Raw genomic sequence first — 23,658 nt, 5'->3', positions numbered from 1 at the left:
GATGAAAAGGTGAAGGCGGAATTAAATTCTGCAATTCTATCGCACTCTCCGTGATATATCCTGTAGAATACCGATAAGCAGGCAGCTTTGATTAAAAATTATAACTGTAGAAGATATATATCGAGTTCTTAGGTTTTCGCGATTGTTACACATAGGAAATGAAACTATTTTTCCGGATTTAAATCGCGGATATTTGTTTTTTCCAACCTTACCGGGCCCGAAACGTCGGTTTGTTTGAAAAAACAAATATACGCGATTTAAATCCGGAAAAATAGTTTCATTTCCTATGTAGAAGATATACCTAAATATATCCTATAAATAAAAAGTAAGTGCGCTCAAGAAAAATCAACCGTAATTGATTGAGTTCAGTTGAGTTTTGTTTGCATTATCTCTGAGTTACTTTATTGTCTACTTTAAGTGCATTCATAAACTACTTAGGATTTAAAGTAACAAATATAGTGGAATTTAAAATGTCTGAACGTTAAACGTGTAAAATATAGTGGAATTTAAAATGTCTCAAAAACAAAAGTTACATATCACGCTAGAGGATCAAAAGTTATGAAAAATGTAATAAATGTGACCATCTAGGAACACTGTTAAGAAAAAGCGTTATGCTTTTGCTCCCTTTTTGGGGTGGTGACCTGTCCCCTTAATCCTATAACTTAAAAGCGAAATGTCATAACCAATATATTTTCAAAAACCATTAATGGATTTCGGAAATTGAAATATAGCAAATGGGTTTCCAAATATAGGCTTTGACATTCCACTCTGAATGTCAGGCTAAATTTCGAGTTGAACGGCTTGCCAGGAAAATACTGGCTTTCCTACCTACAGTTCTGATATCAGTTCCTTGGACCAATTTATTGTTATACAATGTAATTGACAATTATATCTATCTGTTAGTGACATGAAATCCGTTTTCGGATTCGACTTTTTGTAAACTTCTTAATGAATTATTATACCTATGAAGAAAAAAACATAAGGAAATCTATATAAACATAACCACAATAACAAAGAACGTGACCTCTCTGTAGTTTCCACGATTTATATTAATTAGTATAATGTAAAAGGTCATTATTTTATTAAGACTGGTTAGTTTAATATTTTTATTGCTTACTTTTTAATTTATTCTTTTATATTTGTTTATTTTTTCATTTTCACGTGGATGGTACAGATTAATAAACTTAGGACTGTAGTAGGTACATGTTTGTCATATCTTGTTAGTGCGTAGCAATTTACATTTATAATTTAGATACATTTTAAAGTTGAGCGCAATTTATATTGTAATAATGGAATAATTAAAATTTGAACGTATTTAGTTGCATTTGATCAATAACTAAATATTTATCTGTAACTTTGCTTGTTTTCTGTTTTTTACCTACGCTCTAACATAATGTACTTACACGTTTGCTAATAAATAAATAATGAATACTGAGATATAATGCCGGACACATAATTCGAGTCACCTAGCATTTTTGTCCTAAAGGGCTAGAATACAAAAATAGTGTTATCATCGAAGAAAAAGATTTTTCTTTCGGTTTTGCAAATCCAAATTCCCAACAAGGACTTATTTAAAAGACGTTTAGTATACTAGTTTCAAAATTGCATAATAGTTTTTGTTCAATCAAATATTGTTTAAGCTTAGGGGCACTTAATACTGAAAGTGCGTGGTGGCTCGAATTATGTGTCCGGAAGTGTGTTTTGTTAATGAATTTAGGTTTATATCACAAAATTTTTAATTTTTAATTTAATACCTAAAAGTGTTTTATATAAAATTAACATAATTTTCTCCTCTTTTCCAGGTTTGGACAATCGGATATCGAACTCAAGAAGTTCCGTGTCACCGTAAGTATCACAATACCTTATATAATTATCTGTTATATTATACTTATGTTAACGTACCATAATTTCTTGTCAAAGTTCCTTTAGAGAGTCCTTCCTATATAATGTTAAGTATTATTATGTTCACCTTAGTGGCCCAACAAATTGGACTTTGCGTTGGGAGAGAATGTCTCAGGTTCAATTCACGGGAGGACCAATTATAGAAATAAAATTTCTAAATTGTTCTGGGTGATCTGGGTAGTTAGTGAATTCCGTTTCTCTGGATAGGTACAGAAAACTCCCTAATTTGCGGCCAGGGCCCCAAATCTCCTAATTTCTTTGGAACCACTAGTTACTGCCTCCGTAGCCGAACGGTTACCACGCTGGACTGCCACGCAGCGGTCCCGGGTTCGATTCCCAGTTTCGATTCTAAATATGAGATCACAGCCTATAAGGTTAAAGGCCCTCATTTACGAGACGATTTGCCTTCCTGATCCGTTGTTTCAGACTGATCGAAATGACGAATCGATAGTGTATCGATCGAAAAGAGGAATCGTCTGTGTATGAGGGGCCTTAATAATTTATTTCTTATTGGGTTCTTTCTGTCGCAGTGATGTGGTGAACAAAGATCTTGGACTGTCAGAGAGTGACGACGAGGTCGCCGCCACAACCACCAGACTAGAGCCGTAAGTTTTCTATTATATTTCAAAACAAGGCCATCTAGGGGTATTCTAGGTTTAACTTTTTTATTATAATTAAGTGACGGGACGAAGAAGTTCTACGCCTGATGTTAAGCGACACGCATGTCCTCAGTATCATAACAGTTGCAGTGCCACTCAGAGCTTTTTCTAACGTAAAATCTGTGGGTTTAAATGTTTCCCTAAACGATTTTGTACTTTCAAACTAAAACAAGTTTAACTGAAAAGTCCTTTGATAAGTACGCTTATTTCAAAAAGTACAACGTGTCAATGGTTAAAATTTGTAAGCCGTTTTTTCCATCTCGATAGAAGTCGTTTTTGGCGAGTTGGAGCTTATTTTTTTTCCTCTACAGTTCACTCGTAATGCGTTGCCGGTGGCGTTTAAAATGTCTTTGAGCGAGCGCTAGAACATAATGCTCTAATGAGCATTTTATAATTAAAACCGCAAGTTTTTAGGAACAACATGTTACACTTCCTACGTCACTTCAATACTAACTATAATAAATATTAGGTATCAACAAACTCGATGTTACAACCTCAATTGGCTTTGGCTGGTTCCGCATAACAGTAAAAGTGTTGTATCAATATAATAAAATATATAATAATAAAATAAAAAATAATAAAAAAATATAGCAAAATTGAGGATATGCACTGATTATTATAAGGTGTGGGAACACGATTCTTAAAAATTTTCACGATAGAAAAAAAATACAAACGTACCTCGAAATTTTACAACAAAACAGCTGTATTCAATACGTACTTTACCAATGATTATTTTTATAACAACTGACCTAAAAAGAACACGTATGTATACGATATACATTTTTAAAATGACTTTACTGAGGTGGTATTTACTTTTAATGGAATATTTTGCGTGCTGGCAACGGCGGTCAGCATATTGTTGTCAACCAATAGCGTTTAAGGACTAGGTCATATTTTAATATAATGGTTTATATACATATAGTTTAAGATATTTATTTCTCAAAAGAATACAAAAATCCCTTAGCGAGAAATACGAAAAATATAAAATTTCTACAGAGTGTACTTGTTAACAAAATATTCAAATGAAAGTATACAAATAAAATTTGATGTTCTTGTATAATAATAAAAAACAAAAACAAGGCCCTAATCATGTATTGCATGTCAATGGTCATCGTGACTCTTTAATAGCAATTACGTATCGACACTGGAACGGTAAAACGTCTAAGATGCATTTGGAAAATATTACAGGAGAGCGATTTAAATTATTTTTTTTTATAAAAAGAAATTATAACTCTAATTTTAATTGTTACGAGCCCTGTACGGGTCGGGCTCGGCCTGCGGCGCGTGGTCGCTTTCAGATGATGGGGTGTGCTTATCCTCTTCGGTGGCACAGTGATTACTATGGGCGCTTGATGAGGAGGTTTCATTCGATCCCTTATTTGAGCCTATTTATGAAAAAAACATTTTTAAGTTGGTCCTGACTTTAAATATCGTTGCTCTGGTACTCATAGTACAGGAAATTCCCTGGTTTGAAACCAGAAATTTAAAGTGATTGTCTGGCATTTTTTCCCTAAATACTTCTCTTTTTGGCACAGCTTCCAATAAAAAAGAATCTAACAGAGAGACTGTCGAGATACAACAACGCTATAAGTTGTATAAATAAATAAGATATTATTTCCATCATATCGGGAAGTATGCGTTCTATTTTTCTAAGTGAGTCAGGATTTGTAGCTTTATATATATAATATGGAAAAGATGAAAATTTCTAGTTTTCTATATAACAAATAACATTACAGTTATGATTTTTGTTTTCTTAAAAAGTTAATTTAAATCGCTCTACTGTTAAACCCCTGAGACACAGGTTACCACCTAGTTCAGGGGTGGAATGTATCGCCACCTATTTAGACACTGTTGTACAAAACTTGTTTAATTGTAATCTATGCCATGTATGTTCTATTTTTATGTAAAATAAATTATTATATGTTCCAATTGCACGTTAGACGTTTTGACTTTTGAGGGTCGATATAGGAATAACTAAAAAAAAATGCTTTCACAAGATAAGGGACAGAACTAGCTACAACCTTCGCTTACAAAGAAAACTGTTTCGGACTGGGAAAGCTTCATCTTTGTTGATAGTGAGTACATCGTTGCATTGACAAGAAATTCGATTGTTTCCCAGTTTTTATAATTGATAAAATGCTATCAGTTGCAATACGTTAATTTCCTTACTACTGTACTAATTCACTCCGTCGCGTCCTGGTACTAAAATATTTTTGCATCTCGAAAAATAAAGATAGATAAAAACTTTGTACACTTATTCACTAAAATCAACGAAAACTAAAACCTTAATTATTATATGAAACCACTGAAAAATGACAAATAATAGAAGAAATTTATAACTTTACAAAGAACTAATATAACTAGATTCTGGCGAAATTACAAGCATATGGGACTTGTCAACTTCCTTCTCAGGGTGACGGGCGCAGTAGCAGTGCCCCTTAGATCTTTGTGTTTTAAACTTACCACTTCTCATGCCGTCACTAGATATCATAAAAATCGACAGTCTTCTGGCAGTATCCTTTAAAAAGTTTTTTTTCTGTTTGTGTTGTATGATCGTTATTGTTTTTTCCAGAATCTTAACACCCATTGGTTCTGGAACCAGTCCAAGCTCGAGCAGTGAATCGTCCCCTTCGGATACGGAGGGCGAGGAGACGTCATCAACGGAGTCGTCAGGCCCCCCTACCGCGCCCCCCGTGGCCCCTGCACCGGCACCTGCGCCTACGCCCGCGCCTCCAGCGCATCGATCCTCCTGGTCGTTGTCCAACTTCGCCCCGCCACCCGCGCAGCCCCCCGACCAACCCTATGATTCTTCTAAGGAAATCAGACATGCCTTGGCTGATGTCAAAGGAAAACCGGTAAGCTAAATTACTAGATTTCGAATTATTTTTGTATGGAGTTAATCATTTTCAACGTGGCTGAAGGTCAAATACGCACTTAGTAAAAAAATGGATACATTTCAAACTTTACCAAGATTATTTAAGGCGAGGTATTTTTACGCGAGCCTACATTTTAGGAGGTGAGGTGTGGGGGTCGGCCCTCGCGTTCTCTTAATTAGTATGAATAAAATACGAACAGGCGCAGAAAATTTGATACATATCCGACGTCGACAAGCGCCCGACGGCGGCTAACCGTCGTCAAACCGCTGGGCAATTTGCAAATTGATGTGATAAATGGAAATTTAATAGCTATAGAGCCTCAGTTGAAAACCAAAATTTAGCAAGTTCTCTGTAGTACTTAAATGTAAATATCTTCATATAAAAATTATGTGTAAAATTAAATATTTCATTTTTAAATAATTTATTTTAGACTTTGTACATCCTATCGTATAACAAATTAGCACGTCCTTTAGACAATACCCTTAGGTGAATCGTATATTTTTTGTAAGACCATTATTTAATACTAAATACCTAAACCATTTGATCTAGCAAAACAGTTTTTACCGCTTCTTCTCCGGTGACTCGCCTTAAGACAAAGTATCATGAATAAAATTAAGTATCTTCCATTCGGTGATAGGGTTATTTGAACAGTTTGCCAAGTTCACGAATTGGCAAACTTCCGGTGCTGTAAACTTGAGAGTTTGACTGAAGAGGTTTGTTACGGTTCGTTGCGGTTTTATTGTTGATCAATAAACCCTTGTAAGATTTCTTGATCACCGACATTAAAAAAAAAATATATAGAAGTACAATGTGCATTTATGGATAAGTAAAACTGCGCTGCTTCAATCTTGTCGTTGCCTACAAGATATTAAAGATTCAACATTTTTAATTTAGAAAAGCCTGTCTCTTAATTAATTGGCTTATGTTTAGAGTAATACCATAGTATAAATAAGGCAAGTATGGTAACGTGTATGGACACCAGTGGTGAAAATTGCCGTTAGTAAAGCAAAAAACACCTACCTTAACAAAAAGTGGCGCCTTAGTGACACTTAAATGCAACAACATTTATTAGCACACAAGATCCTAGTACGCTTCATTTCAATGCTTAAGTTATTCTACATATAAAAATGAGCATAAAATTTGGTGAATTTAGTGAACCAAAACGTGGAAAATTTTAGGCAAGCTGGTGGGAAACAAGTTATATGGATCATATTCAAGTAATGCTAAGCTAAGCACACGTTTATAGCTAATGCTAATAAGTATATAGTTTTATTGTTATTTTTATTAAGCAATGGCTATGGAGCCATCAGCTTAAAAAAGTAATAAATAATTAATCACCTCACAACGTATAGATACTTAATCAAAAAAATTAATTCGTGTAAAAACGGTAAATACAAAAACCCGCCATTTTCTCTTTCCTATAGGTATATATATATATTTATTGATCTTTGGTTACAAGATCATCAGCTTAAACCTAAAAAATCAAAAACTAAAACTATTATAATATTAAATAAATTAATCAACTACTTCACCGTGACAATCCAATAATACTGTTATATCAAAAACAGTTATTGTAGAAAAAGCTGCAAAAGGAATTTTTAATTTTTTGTAATTTTTGACATTAATAACATAGAAAACGGACATGTAAATTATTTTGAACAACAGATATGAAAGAATTCTATCCGGCCATTATAATTGTACGTATTTTGCAAAACAAGCTATTTCTGTTGAAAAACGAATTTGTTTTGCCTTGATGAGTAATGATAATATAACAATAATGTTTATTTTTACTTTAAACAATTTTGTACAGGACTGTACGCAAAATTGTTAATTATAAATTAAAGCAAAAAAATTGTACATTGCAATTTAAGTATGCCTCTGCAGCCGCACTAGAGTTTAACCTGTACCTCAAGCATACCGTGTCTCCGTACAAGTAACTAAACAAGTAAAAAAAATTAGAGGGTAAAAATAACACTAAAAACGTTGAAAAATAGGCAAAAAATTAACACAAATATGGTTGTTATAATTATTAATAGAAAGATTGAACACTCATAAAAAATTCTTTCTATCTGGCCGGAAAAGCCAAATACAAAGACACGACAACAAGCACATAGATAAATTCGTGAGGTCCGCTGGTTCGTTCCGTGGCTTAGTTAGTATAGCGTCTGGCACGGTATGCTAGAAGACGTCAGTTCGAATCTGGCCGGATCGAAGGAAATTTTTCTGAGTGTTCGGTCTGTGGAGTAATTTCACAAAAAACAATTGAATTGAAAAATGAAAAAATTCAATAAAAATTTTAAATACAAATATGGTTTTTTTACAAATTACAAATATCGTTAACTGTAGAAAGATTCTTGGTATAATGAAATTACAAAACATTGTACTGGGACTTACAGCACTTTTTTTATACGATAGTATAGGTATATAATGCGAATTGCCGTTTTCAGAGCCCGATCTCCGAGTTGTCGGACACGGCGGACACGGACGCGTCATCGCCGTCGCCGGGCGTGCGGCGGCGGCGCTCCACGGCCAACCGCTCGTCCGCCGTCTCCAGCGACGAGGACGCGCCGCGCTCGCACAACACGGTGAGCACTAGCGCACTGTCTCACGCGACACTAGCGCCGCCACTCTCCGAGTTGTCAGACTCGGACAATTCCTCCGGCGAAGAGGATGCACCACGCCGCCACCGCACCACGGTGAGTATTTACAGGCTCCAGTAGTGTTGCACAACTGTCGATACTTTGGCAATCGATATCGAAAACTAGTAACAATAACGGTATTGTGTTAGTTTTCGAAGTCACTTTAATATCGACAGTTTTACCGTTGTCGTGCAGCACTAGGCTCATGGGACAATAGCTCGACCAATCTCCCGAGTACTACGAGTATATCTCTGTGATATGGTAAGTTTTTAACTCAAATGACCCTTCTCTCCTAGCTCTCCCTCTTTGGTCTTCGTTGGTGACTGCACATCGCACCATTAAAACTCTGCAAATTTTAACTGCCAGGTTATTGCAACAATATTTCTAAGGCATGTTACATCGGGAATGCATTTCATAATTTTTATATAATATTATTGATATAAAAGACCGAACAATAAAAAAAAATTCTTTCGATCCGACTGGGCTTCAACCAGCGTCTGTTGCCGTACCGGGGCCACCGCTCTTACCAATTGAGCTAACTGGTATTTGTAATAAAAACAGCCTTTTGATACTGGCCATATGACACTCCGTCATATGGCCAGTATCAAAATGCGCGCTCTCGCTGGCATATCTGTTGTGTATCTCACACATTAACATTGTAGAACACTTAGCCACACGGTGAGTACATAGACATACATGTATCACACTGTCCGATACGATCACGATTCTACGGCAATATGCGGTAAGATCTTCGCTATTGATTATCTGTCAAGTGTAATAGTTGGAATTTAAAATACGCTAAAAGAAGACTCGAGCGCTAATGTTAAACGCCCGTTTCAGGCTTCACCTCGGCTGGCGTCAACGGGGCAGAAGCGCGGGCGGCCGAAGAAGAATGCCTCGGAGCCCGCTAGCAAGAAGCGGAGACCAGGCCGGCCGCGCAAGAAGCCTGAGTCGCCGGCGGGGGTCGCAGCGGAAGCCGTGGAGCCCGTCGCGTCGCCACACGACAGCGACCCAGAACCGGAACCCGCTCCCACGCATCAAACCGCACTTCAAGATACCAAGACGCACATTTTCCGAAAGGTACTCAAGTTCACCTACAATAAAAGATTTTTTAAACAATTTTCTTTCGAAATTTGCGTAAACGGTGTAGAATGTGGGCCCATAGTTATAGTCATAATTTTTTTTATAATATCAAGTGCACCTGATGGTAAGCTACACGCCCGTCCATAACAGTTGTAGTGCCACTCAGAGCTTTAAATCGCAAAGATCCAAGGAGCACTGCCATTTCGCCCGTCACCCTGAGACATAAGTTGACAAGTCCCATGTGCCTGTTATTTCACCAGCTCCCCTTACCCTTTAAAACCGGAACGCAGTAATGCTGATATTACTGCTTGGCGGAAGAATCGGTAAGGTGGCAGTACTACCCTGGACGAACTTTTTCTTAGGGAACCCATTAAAGTAGTAGCTACTGCTTCTCTGTGTGAATATTATACACATATACAGAACCTGGTTGTTAAAATAATTTTCAGTCGAGGACTAACGCATAATATATTCGTTGCGAGAGTACTTCCCTTGTCGTCTAAACTGTGCCTGTACCACGAGATTACTGTGACAGTTGTCACAGTAATCAATTGCTTCAAAATTTTATATAGCAAATTATACAGCGCCTCTAGCGGTCACAAGAAGAAACAACATTTTGTGTACAAATATATATATAGCGAGAGCTGCCGCTGTAATTTCATGACAGAGGCACTGAACTTAACTTGGTTACAAATTTATAACATTACAAACTTAGACTCTTGCTTGGCGTATTATTTATTACACTATAATTGTTTCAGGTTTTTACGCCAAAAAAAGGCGACGAAGGTGGCGGGAAAGGTGGAAAAGGAGGCAAGGGTAAAGGGGGTAAAGGAAAGGGACAAGTGACGATAATAGAGTCAGGGGCCGACGATGATGACAGACGCCATCGGGACCGGTCTGTCGAACGGCGGAACGAAGAGGCTTTGGCACGGGTTTCGCCTCCACCCGAAACTGACCATAGGCGGAAGGAAGAGAGGTCCTCTATGAGGCCACGCATCAGGCCGCACTCTATAGAACATAGTGACCACCGGCGTTCTGATGACCGGACCGAGCGGATACCGACCGAGCGGACGTCTAACGACCGGATACCTCCAAGCGATCGCATGGCCGACAGGTTGTCGACCACCGATCGTTTATCCACTGACAGGTTAGTTTGTATCTATTTTAAAATAATTAATTACAAATGGATATAACGCGTTAGTTGTCTGCCACAGAATATTTATTTTATCTCAAACGGTACAAATAGCTTATATTAACAACACAATATAAATTAAAATATGAAAATAAGCAAACAGTTCCCTGCTGATGCCAATGGAAAAAGTTAATAAGCATTGATAACATAGTCACGTAAAAGGGCTATAGAGTTGAGATAAAAACGCAAATGTGACTTCGTGGTACTTTAAGCAGTCGATAAGTAGATCATACTCCAACCACTAACCTATTTGAAAATATTGAAATAACATTAATAGTTACAAAACTAACAAGAAATCCATAAAAATACATTTATCATAAACAACGTTTTCTAACTTAACTTCACTACTAAAAAATGAACGAGGTAATAAATTTTAACTTTAAGGATGTAAACTTGTATTGAATATCTCGGAATGGGTTAAAAATTTGGTAAAATTTGCACTCCAAATAAATGAATTCTTCTTAGTATATTTATCAAAGATGAGATAAGAGTTTGTTATGATTATTGAATACAAAGATCGAAAACAAAGAAAAAATCCTTCGACCCGACAGTACACGAACCAGCATCCACGGAATTCCGTCCCCATTGTCAAGTCATCTCACTCAGCCGGTGAATTTCCAAGCTGATTTTGATGTCGCTTTTTATGAACATGTATTATTGATTTGTTTATTTTAATAGTTTGTTATAATTATTAAATACAATATCGTACACAAAGAAAAATCCTTCAACCCGACTAGAGGACACGAAAGAGGATTTTTTGTTCGATTTATTTCACAGAAAAATAAAACAAATCAATGAGAGAGTTAATTTAAAAATAAATCGGAACTTCATCGCGTATAAATATATGTAGACATTGCAACACGTCCAAAATGTCGACCATGATCGAGATTAAGGGGTCTCGAATAGACTCAATCCCTTCCCAAACGGCGAGATACAGGGTCAAGAGCACGCCAAGCTTGACACTTAAGAATCCAACTCTATACCGCTTACGTTAAGAACGGTCCAAAGTACAAAGTGTCAAGCTTGACGTGCTCTTGACTGTACATATATTTATACGCGATTAAGTTACAATTTTTTCAAATCAAACAATGTGTAAAAATCGTGAAAGTTCAAATCAATATACTGCCTAAATAACTGCCTCCGTGGCCGAACGGTTACCATGCCGGACTGCCACGCACAGGTCCCAGGTTCGATTCCCGGGCCGGGAGAAATAGTTGTATAGCCTACAATTATTTCTCTCGTGAGTTTGGGTGTAATTTGTGGTTGTCTATGTGTGTGTCCATGGCACCCGCGACACAGGGTTTCCCTAGTGCGGGGCTATGTTGAGTGTGTGCGTTATTTAAAAAAAAAAAATCAATGTATGAGACAGAGGTTTCGTATTTGAAAGTAGCACCCACTGTTCTTGGGGCTCATTGTATTTTGTCCTTGCAGATTGTCAGAACGACACACCAGCGACAGATTATCACCCGGTCATCGGCTGGCAAGCGATCGATTGCTGTCAGATCGGCTGTCCGACCGATCGTCAGACCGGCATCCTGATAGACTATCGGATCGACGTACAGACCGTCTTTCGCCCGGCCACAGGCTTGCCGCTGATCGTCTAGACCGTCGTTCCAGCGATCAGTTATCCTCTGAAAGAATCGGAAGTGAGAGGTTATCCTCCGATCGACTCGGAAGCGAGAGGTTATCCTCCGATCGACTCGGAAGTGAGAGGTTATCGTCCGAACGCGTTTCAAGTGAACGTGTGTCGGGCGAAAAGACGGCGCTCGAAAGGTTGTCGAGTGAGAAGATAAGCGATAAAATGTCAATCGATCGACTGGGTGGAGACAAATTATCGGTGGAACGCGTCGTACCTGAAAGGGAGCGGTATGTTAGGGCCGAAGCTGACGTCGGCTCGGGTCTCAAGTCCGGACGAGGCTCGGAGAGACTAGAAGAGGCTTCCTCAAATTGTGAGTCTAGTTTTGTATTGTTTCAAAATTTATGTATTTGCCTGAGAGAGACATAGAGGCCACCGTTTTTGAAGAGATTGAGCCACGTTAAATTTGTTAAGAAATTTATATAAAGAAAGTCATAAATACCATATGAAAGTTTCAAACCATTATTGAAGAACAAAGAATTAGAATTTATATTTGACAAACGTTTTTTCTAAATCTATGGTATCCAGGCACTAGTTGCTTTTGACTATGGAATTTGGGTTTTTTGTACGCGCGTATTCATGCCCGCTTTGCGCCGTACACATACATTCAACTGCCTGCCTGCCGTGGCGGAATGGTTACCATGATGGTCTCCCACGCAGAGGTCTCGAGTTCGATTCCCGGGCCGGAAGAAATATTTGTATGGCGTACATTTATTTCTCTTTTGAGTTGGGGTGTAATTCGTGGTTGTGTATATGTGTGTCTATGACATCCGCGATACAGGGTATTCATAGAGCGGGGCTATGAGTTTGTGTGTAACTATTATTAGCATAATTTTGAACAATGTGAAACAAACAATGTTTTTTATTACACTTTTTTGTTTGTTTGTTTATACGTTTTTTTTAATAATACTAAGTGACAGGACGAACAAATTGTGCACCTGGTGGTAAGCGACACGCCTATCCATAACAGTTGCAGTGCTACTCAGAACTTTAAATCGCTGCCACTACGCCCGACTCCCTGAGACATAAGTTGACAAGTCTCATGTGCCTGTAATTGCACCAGCACCCTTAGCAGAAATAGGTAAGGTGGCAGTACGTAGTAACTACTACGATTGCCACAAAGTAAAACCCTCGGGCCTGTTTTCTTCTCATTACCGACCATGGCTGTGTTGAAAGTAATGACGTGGGGTGAGTCGCCTACTTGTCTCTTCGTACTACGGCCTAGGCCACGAGAGTGCAGCGGTGTGTGGTCGTGTTGCAGTGGTGGAGCGGCGCTGCCGCTCGCGGCTGCTGGTGAGCGTGCAGCTGTCGCGCCTGCGCGCCGACCTGGTGCGCGCGCTGCAGCGTCCCAAGCAGCCCGCCAAGAGGCCCGCGTCGCCGCCGCCGCAGGTATTTATTTATTTTTCACTTCTCATACTCTTAAAGTTCGTATTTATGCTGGGTGTAGGCTGCATAAAATAGGATTTTATGCTCTAATGCATAAAATAAAATCGTCGTTTAAGACCGACGCAATGACGCCTGCGCCAACAGCCACGCACACTAGAACTTTATAAAATAAAGTTTTACTTTTGGTTTTTAATCCGTGTTATATTACAAAATTAAAAAAGTAGGCAATAGTTATAAGTAATAGAAATGCATAAAAAATAAAAGCTTGTAAAATATAACTGAGCAATATGTAGTCCGACCTGAGTCACGTGTAGAAAAAAAAGTAGTACATTGGCGGAAAATTCTTATTTTTTCTTGGCAATAGTTGTGTTATCGTTTACTTGTAATATTGCTGTTTAGTTTCCTCGCAATCGAAGTGAAAAGCAGAGTGTATATAACTCGTTCATAAAATTTATTTTACCCTCGACTAAAGTATCCACTCTCGCCTTCGGCTCGGATGGATATACACTTGTTGTACAAACTACCGTATTTATTTATTTATTGCATGTCACAAACATTGCTAATTCTAGATACACTACACACTTATATTTCTTTTATGCCACAGGACGTGGCAGCCACGAACCACGAGCGGACGGCGTGCGCCGGCCAGACGCCCATTTACTATTCGTATTTCGAACGCCTACCTGCAGACGCACTTTCTGACGAAGAAAGAGATCACAAGTAAATATTTGTTTGTTTTTTAAGTTCATTAACCCGTCACACATCGTAGAGAAAACACGGTGTCCCTTACAATTTTGGTACTATATCGTTCTGAGCCAAATGTTTTTTAACCAAATATCTAAAAAAAATAAATTATTATGTAAATTATTATTATTAAGTGTAAAAAATTATAAGAATTTTTTTTACCAAATCTTGGGGCACTGAACAGAGATTGTTGGCGATTACTCTACTAACAAGAGCCTAGCACTTAAATATCAACATTTTATAAAACATTACCGAGTTATAAAAATACCATAATGGATTTCAATTTGACGCGCCATTCCAAGAATGAAACCTAACGGACTATTGTTTACGCTTTCAAAGCTACGTAAATTTAAATTCAAAAAGGTCTATACAATACTGTGAATTCTAAATTTTAATCCATATTATCATTGTAATAGACTGAACGTTTAAGGAACAACTTAGGCACATATATACCGGGTGGAACAGAACGACCGACAAAGCGGAAAACTGTGAAGAGTCTTAAATATGTACTTAATTGTACTGAAAGTGTTTTTGCTCTAAGTGTAATAGTTTCCGAGTTATTCAATGATAAAGATTTGCTTGAAAAGTCTGTATTGTCAACCCTACATCATAAAACACAGCTGTTTGGAGGCAACTACTGGGAGGTACTCAGGGCAAAAACTTTGTAATTTAGTAGGTCGTTGACCTCCGTCGTTGATCAGCACCCCATCAGTCGCTTTCTTTGATCAACCACTTTCTTTGATCAGTCATCATGTGAATGATGATTAATTACGCGGGTATTTTATTGTATTACTTTGAGAGTAATTCACACCCCTAGATTGCGTGTTTGACGACCCAATATTTACATTTACCGAAAAAATGCACCTCTCATAGAATCTTCGGGAAACATTTTGTTTCTAAACCTTTGTAGGTAGTTTATGACAACGCATAGTTGACAGGGTCATTTAGACTTCACTTTTCTTAGGTTGTTGTCAACTTAAGAAAAGTGAAGTATCAGGAGTTTAACTCATGTTGCCTGCGTCATAAGATAAGACTAACTTAAATAAACATAACTAAATTAAGTAAACACGTTTTACAACACGCGTCAAGTACCTACTCAAATTACAATAGTCTCGTAACCCTTAATCCGGCCCTAACGTAAAATAGTAAATTGAGGCAGCCAATCACGTCAGTAGAAATTTAGAGATGGACACTTGATAACTGTTATCTGTTTTTGCTAGCATAATGGGGAGATCGTTTTTTTTGTACTAGTCTATTTATGAGTGCATTTGGAAATAGTTTTAATTTACACTACAAGAATTTACTAACTTTAAAACGAAGAGTTCATTCTATTGATATCAACATTTAAAACTAAAATTTCTGTTAACTTGAGCTGTGTAGTTGAAATTTTAATAAATGTAATGTAAAAATAAATAAATCCGAGGATCTTGGAGGTCTGCAGACCACCTCCACGTTTCGCTTTCTTAGTTTTGATTAAATTTGATTATTTATTACAATTCATTAAACGATCTGCATTTACTTTACTTTTACTTTTAAATTGCTCATGGTACTTATACCAGACAATACGATTATTGCGAAAGTTTTCTTTATCATAATTGTCTTTTTAAAATTAACATTTAGATATTTAATAATCAATGATATCCGACGCGTACGCCGCCGCCGCGCGCATCTCTATGCAGAGTTGCCAATTAAGCGACTTTGTCCCTTTATGTGATGATTTGAAATCAAAAGCGTCTTTTATTTCTAGCGCCAAAAAAAATTGGTATTTTTTGACGCGTATTTAATTAGGTTTAATTTTATTTAATATTTTATTTTATAATTTAATAATTTAATATTATTTTTATCTTAGTATTCAGGAGTCTTTTACCTTTACTGGGACCATTCTGTTTAGTGATATTTGCTTTAGTCTAGTTGGTAACACTTTTTCATTCATAAATTAGTTCAAAATGCCTGGTTGTATGGTAACTCGTGGTCTCATGTTTTTCTCGTGTTTACAACAAAAAAACAACGTTTACTTGTTAGTTTTTGGGTTGTGACAGCAACTTTTTGGAATAATGCCGTTATTAAGTAGTGCTTGTGTTAAGCAAGTGAAATGTATTAGTGTGTTTGCGTGGAAAACCACATCGGCGTATGACCGGCACACCCAGGAATGTGTCTGGAATGTCTGCAAGAGTAAAGGGGACGTGGACAAATCGAACATCATTTTAATTTAAAGTAAGTTCAATGTTTTTTAATTACCTATTCAAGTGAGAGCACTTATTTCTTTTGCGAGTGCCAATGACACGAACGCCGCCTGTGGGGCAGTAGATGTACTAACAAGATTGATTCGCTTAGGGTTGTTGCACCGCGAAAGTTTTAAATCTGGACGAATATTTTTCAACTGTTCTGATTTTACATTTAAAGTAAATAAAACTCATGTATGTTGGGTTCTCAACGTGATATTTTCGGCTTTGTCGGTCGTTCCGTTCCACCCTGTATATAATAAAAAAAAAATTTGTGTATATTTTTTTTAAATCATGATTTTTTTAATATGATTTTTTTTGCCTTAACTTTTTTACTACTGATAGAACCGCGACAGGTTTGGTTTGGTTGGTTCGGGTTAAATATTTAGAATACGCGCCGTTATAGTATTTACAGGGGTAACAAAATGTCCCTGCATCAGCTGATTATTATGTTCATGCCGTTACATTTTTTATATCGTTATAATTTTTTAAACCATGATATTTTTTGTGTCATAAGTGGTTTTACTAGTGATAGAACCACGATAGGTTTAATTTTAATTTGGGTTAAATGTTTTATGCCCTAAACAGAACATGCGCCGTTATTTGTGAAAGGATTTTTTTTGCAAAGTCTCATAATAGTGCGATCAATAGCTGAAATACGATCGGACCTTTTTTCTCTTTTTTTTTATTTTCAACCAGTATAATATCGTCGGGGATAGTACAAATCCGCGTATGTAGTATTGGTAAAAAGCGCGTATCTGCACCAAACCAATAGAAGAATTTAACGTTATTACTTTGTTATTTCAATGGCTACGACTTTCATTTTTGCACAGTAAGCATTAATTTATGTTATCTACGGACTGATAATAATAGATTCCCGCAAATCACGCTAATGTGGTTGCCACGACATTTACGCGGATTCGATTTGGCGACTAATATACCGAAATGGACACTCATAATCAAATGCTAGTTATGAGTAATAAATGTATTTATTTATTAAAATATAAATAAAATAAAATAAAATTAAATTAAAAACAAATAAATAAATTACTAGCACCATACTAGGACTAATAAAATAAAAGTAAACATGCCACCTGTAATGATATAGATTTTTTATTATTTGTTGTCTTTGGTAAAAGTCTAAAAAGAAATAAAATTTTAATTAACATACTGAGCCACATCTAGTATAAGCAGTGGGCATAGTCGGTTAGTACATCCATGGTTGCGCTTAGAGTTAGCACCTGAGACCGTGTTGTCTGTTATTATATTAGAATGCGGGTAAAACTTTATTATTTTATAGTTGAACTACCGTCCTTGTACGCTTTCTAAAGAAAAAAAAATGTAATAATATGTCTCTCTGAGTTCTCATGTAAGTGAGTTATTTATAATTCTTAGTGAGAATAAATGTCTTAAACCACATAATTTTACTATCCACGACGATATACCATTCTTAATTACTACTTAATTTTTCAGATATTACTTAAGCGAGGCAAAACGTTTACGCACAGCGGCGGAAAGAGAGCAAGAACCCTTATCTCGTGTCATGTTGTACCTCGAGTCGGTACTATGCTTCGTTCTCACCGGACGTGTGTTGGAACTAGAACTGGACACCAAAAGAGCCTTCACGATTTATCGCGAGACTATCGAGTATATTAAAAGTATACATTCGATGCCGCAACGTTTCCGAGCCTCGCCGCATTCTACATTCAGCAAACTCGATATACTCAGGTTCGTTATATACAAATAGAGACTATTTTTAAACATTTTTAAACTCATTTTTCTAAGAATATTCATTTGAATCGCATCGAAAATATCGTATTTGATAATGGTAATCCAAAAGTGAGGTTATTTTTCAACTATACAACTATGACTTGTCTATGGTTGCATAGTGCTGTAAAATTTTTGTGATCGATTAGAAAATCCAAAATTTTAATCGCAATCGAACGACTATCTCAAGCATAAGGATTTGAAGGAGGATTTAAAATTAAGATTTCGGAAACTTTAAACGTGCTTGTATATTTTATCTAAGGAAAACCGCTAGTATGATTCAATTAAACAAATTTATTCACTCAATTAAATAATCGATTTGTTGTTGGCATTACAATTGGCCATCACTAAACCGTCTATGGTCGGGTCAGTCAGTCACTTCTTTGTTTACCTTTTACTCAAAATGGATTGAAACGAAGTATACATCCATACACCGAAATTAAGTAGAGAAATCTACCTAATTTCGGTGGCAATTCTATTATTTAAATATTCCAGTATATTATCGTGAAATATGAAATAATATTTCAGGATATTACACTCGAATACTAAGGAATAAATACTTCATAATAGTATTCTAGAATATTTAAGTAATAAAAATTGCCACCGAAATCAGGTTAACTAACTAGCCTGAAAATTACTCACTCCATTTATGCTTTGTTTAATAGTGTAGTAGTAATAAACATAATTTATCGATAAAATTTATATCGACAAATCACTAGAAACTTTTTTCCTGTTACAAAAACTTCTATGTCTGGTGGTAACTGATAAATCACTAATCAGTTTCATAAATACCTGTTAACTCTCTCTCTCTCTCTCTCTCTCTCTCGTGTGATTATAATACTTTGTTTTTTTTTATACAGCTTAAGAGTGCAAGCTCTATTGTACCTGCGGATGTTCAAAATGTACAATCGTGAAGTGAAAGAATACTACAAGATTGTCCAGGAATATCAACAAAAGGTAAACGTCGTACGTGTCTCTTCCAAGTCTTTTATTTATTTTATTATTTTTTATTATAACCAAATCAGTATATACTTCAGTACATTTGAGTTGGCAAGTAAGCCTTACAACTTTGTAACTCTCGAACACTCCTAGTCCGTCCAACTATAAAATTTACTTTTGACAGCTCGACTACTAACCAATTAGCGATGTTCTAGTGCATTACCGAGTCGACAATCGATTTTATTTACGAAGAAACTTTAATTGTAATTTTAATTCACAATTAATTCTTTGAACAATGATAGTTTATAAAGTAAAAAAAGTTTTAATCGATATAACATATTGGCGTTTTCAACATTGTATTAGGTATTAAGAAATGAGGTAAGGTGCGACGTCAGCGGAACAGTAAACTATTAGAATTTATTATAATTAATTCAAATTTATCTATTTTCATTATAATTTATTAGACAGGTACCAAAAATCTACACAACGGTGAAATCAATTTGAATAATCTTCGTTACATAACCTGTCGGTGTTGATAAATATCGGAATCAGAGTTAAAAAGCACGTCGTTTCACTATAGTAAATATAGTAAAGAAAAATCGGTGTTCATTAAGTATTGAATTTTCTGTCTATAGTTGCTTGTCAATAATTATGGAACTTCATGGGCACGTTTATGTGAAAAGTTTATTAAATGGTTGGACGGAGTATAACGCTCTGTAATTTATAACAGTTTGAATCTTTAAATTCTTACTGTTTAACGGTCAAGCGGTGTTTGTTTCCCGTATATACTCTCTGTGACCATGCTTCAGTGACCCAGTGGGAGAGCGACTGGTGCTCGTTTGAGAGGTCACATGTGATGAATTCAAATCTCAAGTGTGATTGTAATTTCTAAGCTGCGTATGCTACGCTAACGGTAAAGGAAAACATCGTTATGAAACTTAAAGACGATTCACAATACTTGGAAAACCTGTGATATCCCCAGACTTCTCTTCAGACAAGACCCGTGCCCAGCAGTGGGATGTATAAAGGGTTGATGGTGATGGTCTTGTTAAATTGGTAAATGCAATTTCCGGTACTCTATAATGGGCCTTTTGAGCCGGAGTTCAACGGTCCTTATGCCTAATAACTCACATGAATGACAATGAGTTATAAAATAAAAAGGTTTTTTGAAATTTAACCATCAGAGCTTGCCATTACCTGGCAGAATTATGAGAAAAATTCAAATAACCATTTTTGTCATTGAAACTAACTTTGAAAATACACTTACGGTTCCGATAGTTTTCTGTCTGACAACCACACGAATTATCTGGTTTCAAACTATGGAACTCTTTACTATGAGTACCAGAGCAACTAGACCAGAAGCAATTAGTTAATTTCCCAAATTCATCCTACCGGGAATCGAATGCGGAACCTCGGTCATCCAGCGCCCACAGCGCACACCGTTGGGCTACCGAGGTCGTCGAGTTATTCCATTTTTGTTTGCGTGTTTTGTGATATATACCTTCAAAGCCCAAACTGGCGCGTCATTTACACGAGTGTCGACGGGTTCGCAGCCGGCGGGGCCCGAGTCTGTGTCGCCGCTGTCGCCCACGCCGTCGCCCGCGGGGTCGGTGGGCTCGGTGGGGTCGGTGGCGTCGGCGTCCAGCGGCTACTGTTCGCTGGCGCACTCGGTGCCTGCGCACGCGCACAACGCGCTGCTGCAGCTCACCAAGTACTACACCTTCCTGTACGTCGCGCACGAGCTCTGGGAGCAGGCAGACTGCCTGTGCCGCCTCAGGGCCAACCAAGGTATTTGCACTCTCTTTTTTCTACAATTTCTTTCTTTGCACAACCAATTTTCTTCAATTGAAGCTATCAGTGCTAAAGTGACTTATAGAAAATATAGCGCTAAATTCTGTGGCTCTAGACAAAAGGGGTACAAGTAAAAAATGCCAATTTCACATGGAAACGAAACACGCTTAATGTCATAATAAGCTTTAACTATTTTTCGCGTCTCGTTGGTTTTTTTACTTGCACCCCTTTTGTCTAGAGCCAAATCAATTCAAATAGGTCTATTGAAGACCATAGAGTAACTAGAAAAACTAGATAACTAGGTCTGCATTAGATAATTATAATTAGAGCATTTTAGTGCAATACACATTGGGAGTTTAGCGCTTTTTCCACTGTAGTTTGCTGAGTTTTAGGAGGATAAATGTGACTTTTAAGTAACGACAAAATCTCTCTTCACAGATCTGTTTATAGCAGTGGACCGCAAATGTGGTCCGTTGACACAGTTTTCGACGTTTCGCCACCTCGTGCAGTACGTGCGGTACGCGATCTCGCTGCTTAAAAACGCGCCGCGCGAGTGACCACCCGCCGCCTAACCACCCCACATGGAAGTAACTACAGTTTATAATGATTAGACGTAACGCGATGTGTTGACAATTTCAAATCTACAAGTGCAATGTCAGCCTGAAGTTGCCAACAGAAATATAAGGCCCATTATCTACGAAAGCGGAGAGAAAAGCAGATGTGTGAAAACGAATTGTATTTAGTTTCCCACTTAAGATATTGTTGTTTAAATACGATACTCTCCTTAATGGTCCTTAATCGGAAATTGTCATGTTAACCCTAATCAATATTAAAAACAATACGATTCTAAGCCGCATGCAACAGCTTTTACCAGGTCTTCGGTTCATATAGCATGCCAAGCCTTTAGAACCAACAAAATATCTTTTATTTTAGAAACTGTATTTACTGATTTATTATATTATATATACTTAAGGGTTTACGATCACCGCATCTTTGTGGTCATATTACAATATTTGGTAAACATGCCTGAATTTTTTAACATCATTGAAATATCCATTGACATACACCGAAACAAGAAACGTGTTTTGTTATGTTTTGGAACCGACCAAGAACGTGTTTGCTACACGCAAAAAAAAAGCAATTGGGAATAAGCATCGTTGCCATGGTGACATTTTGTGTGTGGACTCTCGAAGCAAGATGGGTAAATTCATAGTGACGTCCTGTGTATGACATTAAAACCTTGTTTTACCTTTTGATTTGTGCGAAAAACTTATTGAAATACTTAATGGACCAATACCTCTCACTGGGGGTTCGGAACTAACGCGTGTTTCATTAAAGGATGCCGTGCTTCTTTCATAGAATCAAGGCACTAATCGAAGAATAATATCGATGCAATTAAAATTAAAAAGGGTTCTTTATTGCTGTCTCTTTCAGGCAGTTGGCATACTGGCTGCATAAGAGAAAGAGAGGCATACATCTGCTTGAAAATAGCACACTGAAATACCACTTACGCTTTTCCCAGTTCTAAGTTTAATACAGCAAATATTTACAGGACACAAAAATACATTACATTAAAAAACAAACTATAAAAATACAAGGTTGGGTTTACCCTAAATTCTTTCTATATCATACTGCGCATTGGCATGCTGACTGATAAGAATATTTTGAGGAGAATGTCCCTTATTGTTGCTAAAGATTGTATAATAAGAACAAGAAAAATTAACAGGGGCGCATAACATGAAAATACATGATTATGATTGAAGATAATTATTAAATATACATACATTATATACACGACTATATCCTTATATAAACAACCCATATATACACAACAATGTCAGACTAATAGGTTGCAGATAGAGACTGCAACATGAAATTGAGGATTAATTGCTTGAAAGCTAGATCATTCGACGCTTTTTGAATCTTTCTTTGTGTGTTCGATCTTTGTATCAAAAATTGGTAAAATCAGCAAGGTTGAATGGCAACACTGAACAGAAACCATCAGGTTTTCGTCGTTCGTGGCTAGTCAACAGCTATATATACTATAAATTTACAAATCTTGAAAATAACGCGACTCCTAATTAAGTGATAGACTAATCATATCTTAAGGGTTTTTGTGTTGTAGTAATTTCCCTATCAGAAATTTTGTATTTATCGGGAACACACGAATACGCTTCGTAAAAGGGGCTATAAAAAAAATTACAAATCGTATAATGACGGATTGAATAAAAGATGTAGTGTAATTTTATTCCATTCAAACAAATTAGAATATTTCTTGTTTATATATCTCATACAAATCTAGTTTTCATTTGAAACTAATTCAGAACTTTAAATTGCATTAAGCGTGCCCCTGTACTTTTTTTATAATATCAAGTGACGGGACGAACATTTCGTACGCCTGGTGTTAAACGACATGCGTGTCTGTAATAGTCGCAGTGCCACTCAATGCTTTAAATCGCATAGATCTGAGTGCGCTGCCACTGTAACCGTCGCCCTGAGACATAAGTTACTTGACAGTTATATATGCCTGTAATTTTTATCATTTCCATTTAAAACCCAAATAGGAACTAGCAGTAGCTCTACTGCTTCTTCATATGCATTGGCAAATTAAAGAAAGTTGTTCAAGAACCTCGTACCATTACTTTACTACATTATATCTTTTATTCCACCCGTTACTCTAATGTTGAACGGAAGTGGGCCAAGAATATTTTAATATGTCGGTATGTACGGGATCACTTATGTAGTTTTCGCAATAACTGTTAGAATTTCGCAACTATTTCTTATCTTGCGAGTGTATGATGTTAAATTTATTCGTATTTTTAAGC

General features: G+C 36.8%; 1 protein-coding gene across 1 annotated transcript in view; it reads left to right on the top strand.

Annotated features, from left to right (window-relative positions):
- Positions 1-23,174, top strand: part of LOC113238078 (AF4/FMR2 family member 4-like) — a 147,653-nt gene extending 124,479 nt beyond the window's left edge. Inside the window, exons 9-21 of the mRNA XM_026474803.1 lie at positions 1,803-1,845; positions 2,433-2,507; positions 5,134-5,416; positions 7,885-8,133; positions 8,917-9,156; positions 9,915-10,303; positions 11,780-12,297; positions 13,246-13,373; positions 13,975-14,090; positions 17,810-18,064; positions 18,964-19,060; positions 20,596-20,830; positions 21,272-23,174. Of these exons, the coding sequence (XP_026330588.1) occupies positions 1,803-1,845; positions 2,433-2,507; positions 5,134-5,416; positions 7,885-8,133; positions 8,917-9,156; positions 9,915-10,303; positions 11,780-12,297; positions 13,246-13,373; positions 13,975-14,090; positions 17,810-18,064; positions 18,964-19,060; positions 20,596-20,830; positions 21,272-21,390 (2,747 nt within the window). The 3' untranslated portion in view covers positions 21,391-23,174. The remainder of the gene's footprint in view (positions 1-1,802; positions 1,846-2,432; positions 2,508-5,133; positions 5,417-7,884; positions 8,134-8,916; positions 9,157-9,914; positions 10,304-11,779; positions 12,298-13,245; positions 13,374-13,974; positions 14,091-17,809; positions 18,065-18,963; positions 19,061-20,595; positions 20,831-21,271) is intronic.
- The last annotated feature ends 484 nt before the right edge of the window (positions 23,175-23,658 follow it).

Source organism: Hyposmocoma kahamanoa, unplaced genomic scaffold, assembly GCF_003589595.1.
Source record: "Hyposmocoma kahamanoa isolate Upper Pololo Valley unplaced genomic scaffold, ASM358959v1 103, whole genome shotgun sequence".
NCBI lineage: Eukaryota > Metazoa > Arthropoda > Insecta > Lepidoptera > Cosmopterigidae > Hyposmocoma > Hyposmocoma kahamanoa.
Note: the sequence above shows the minus strand (reverse complement) of the source record. Positions and strands in the feature narration are given on the sequence as shown.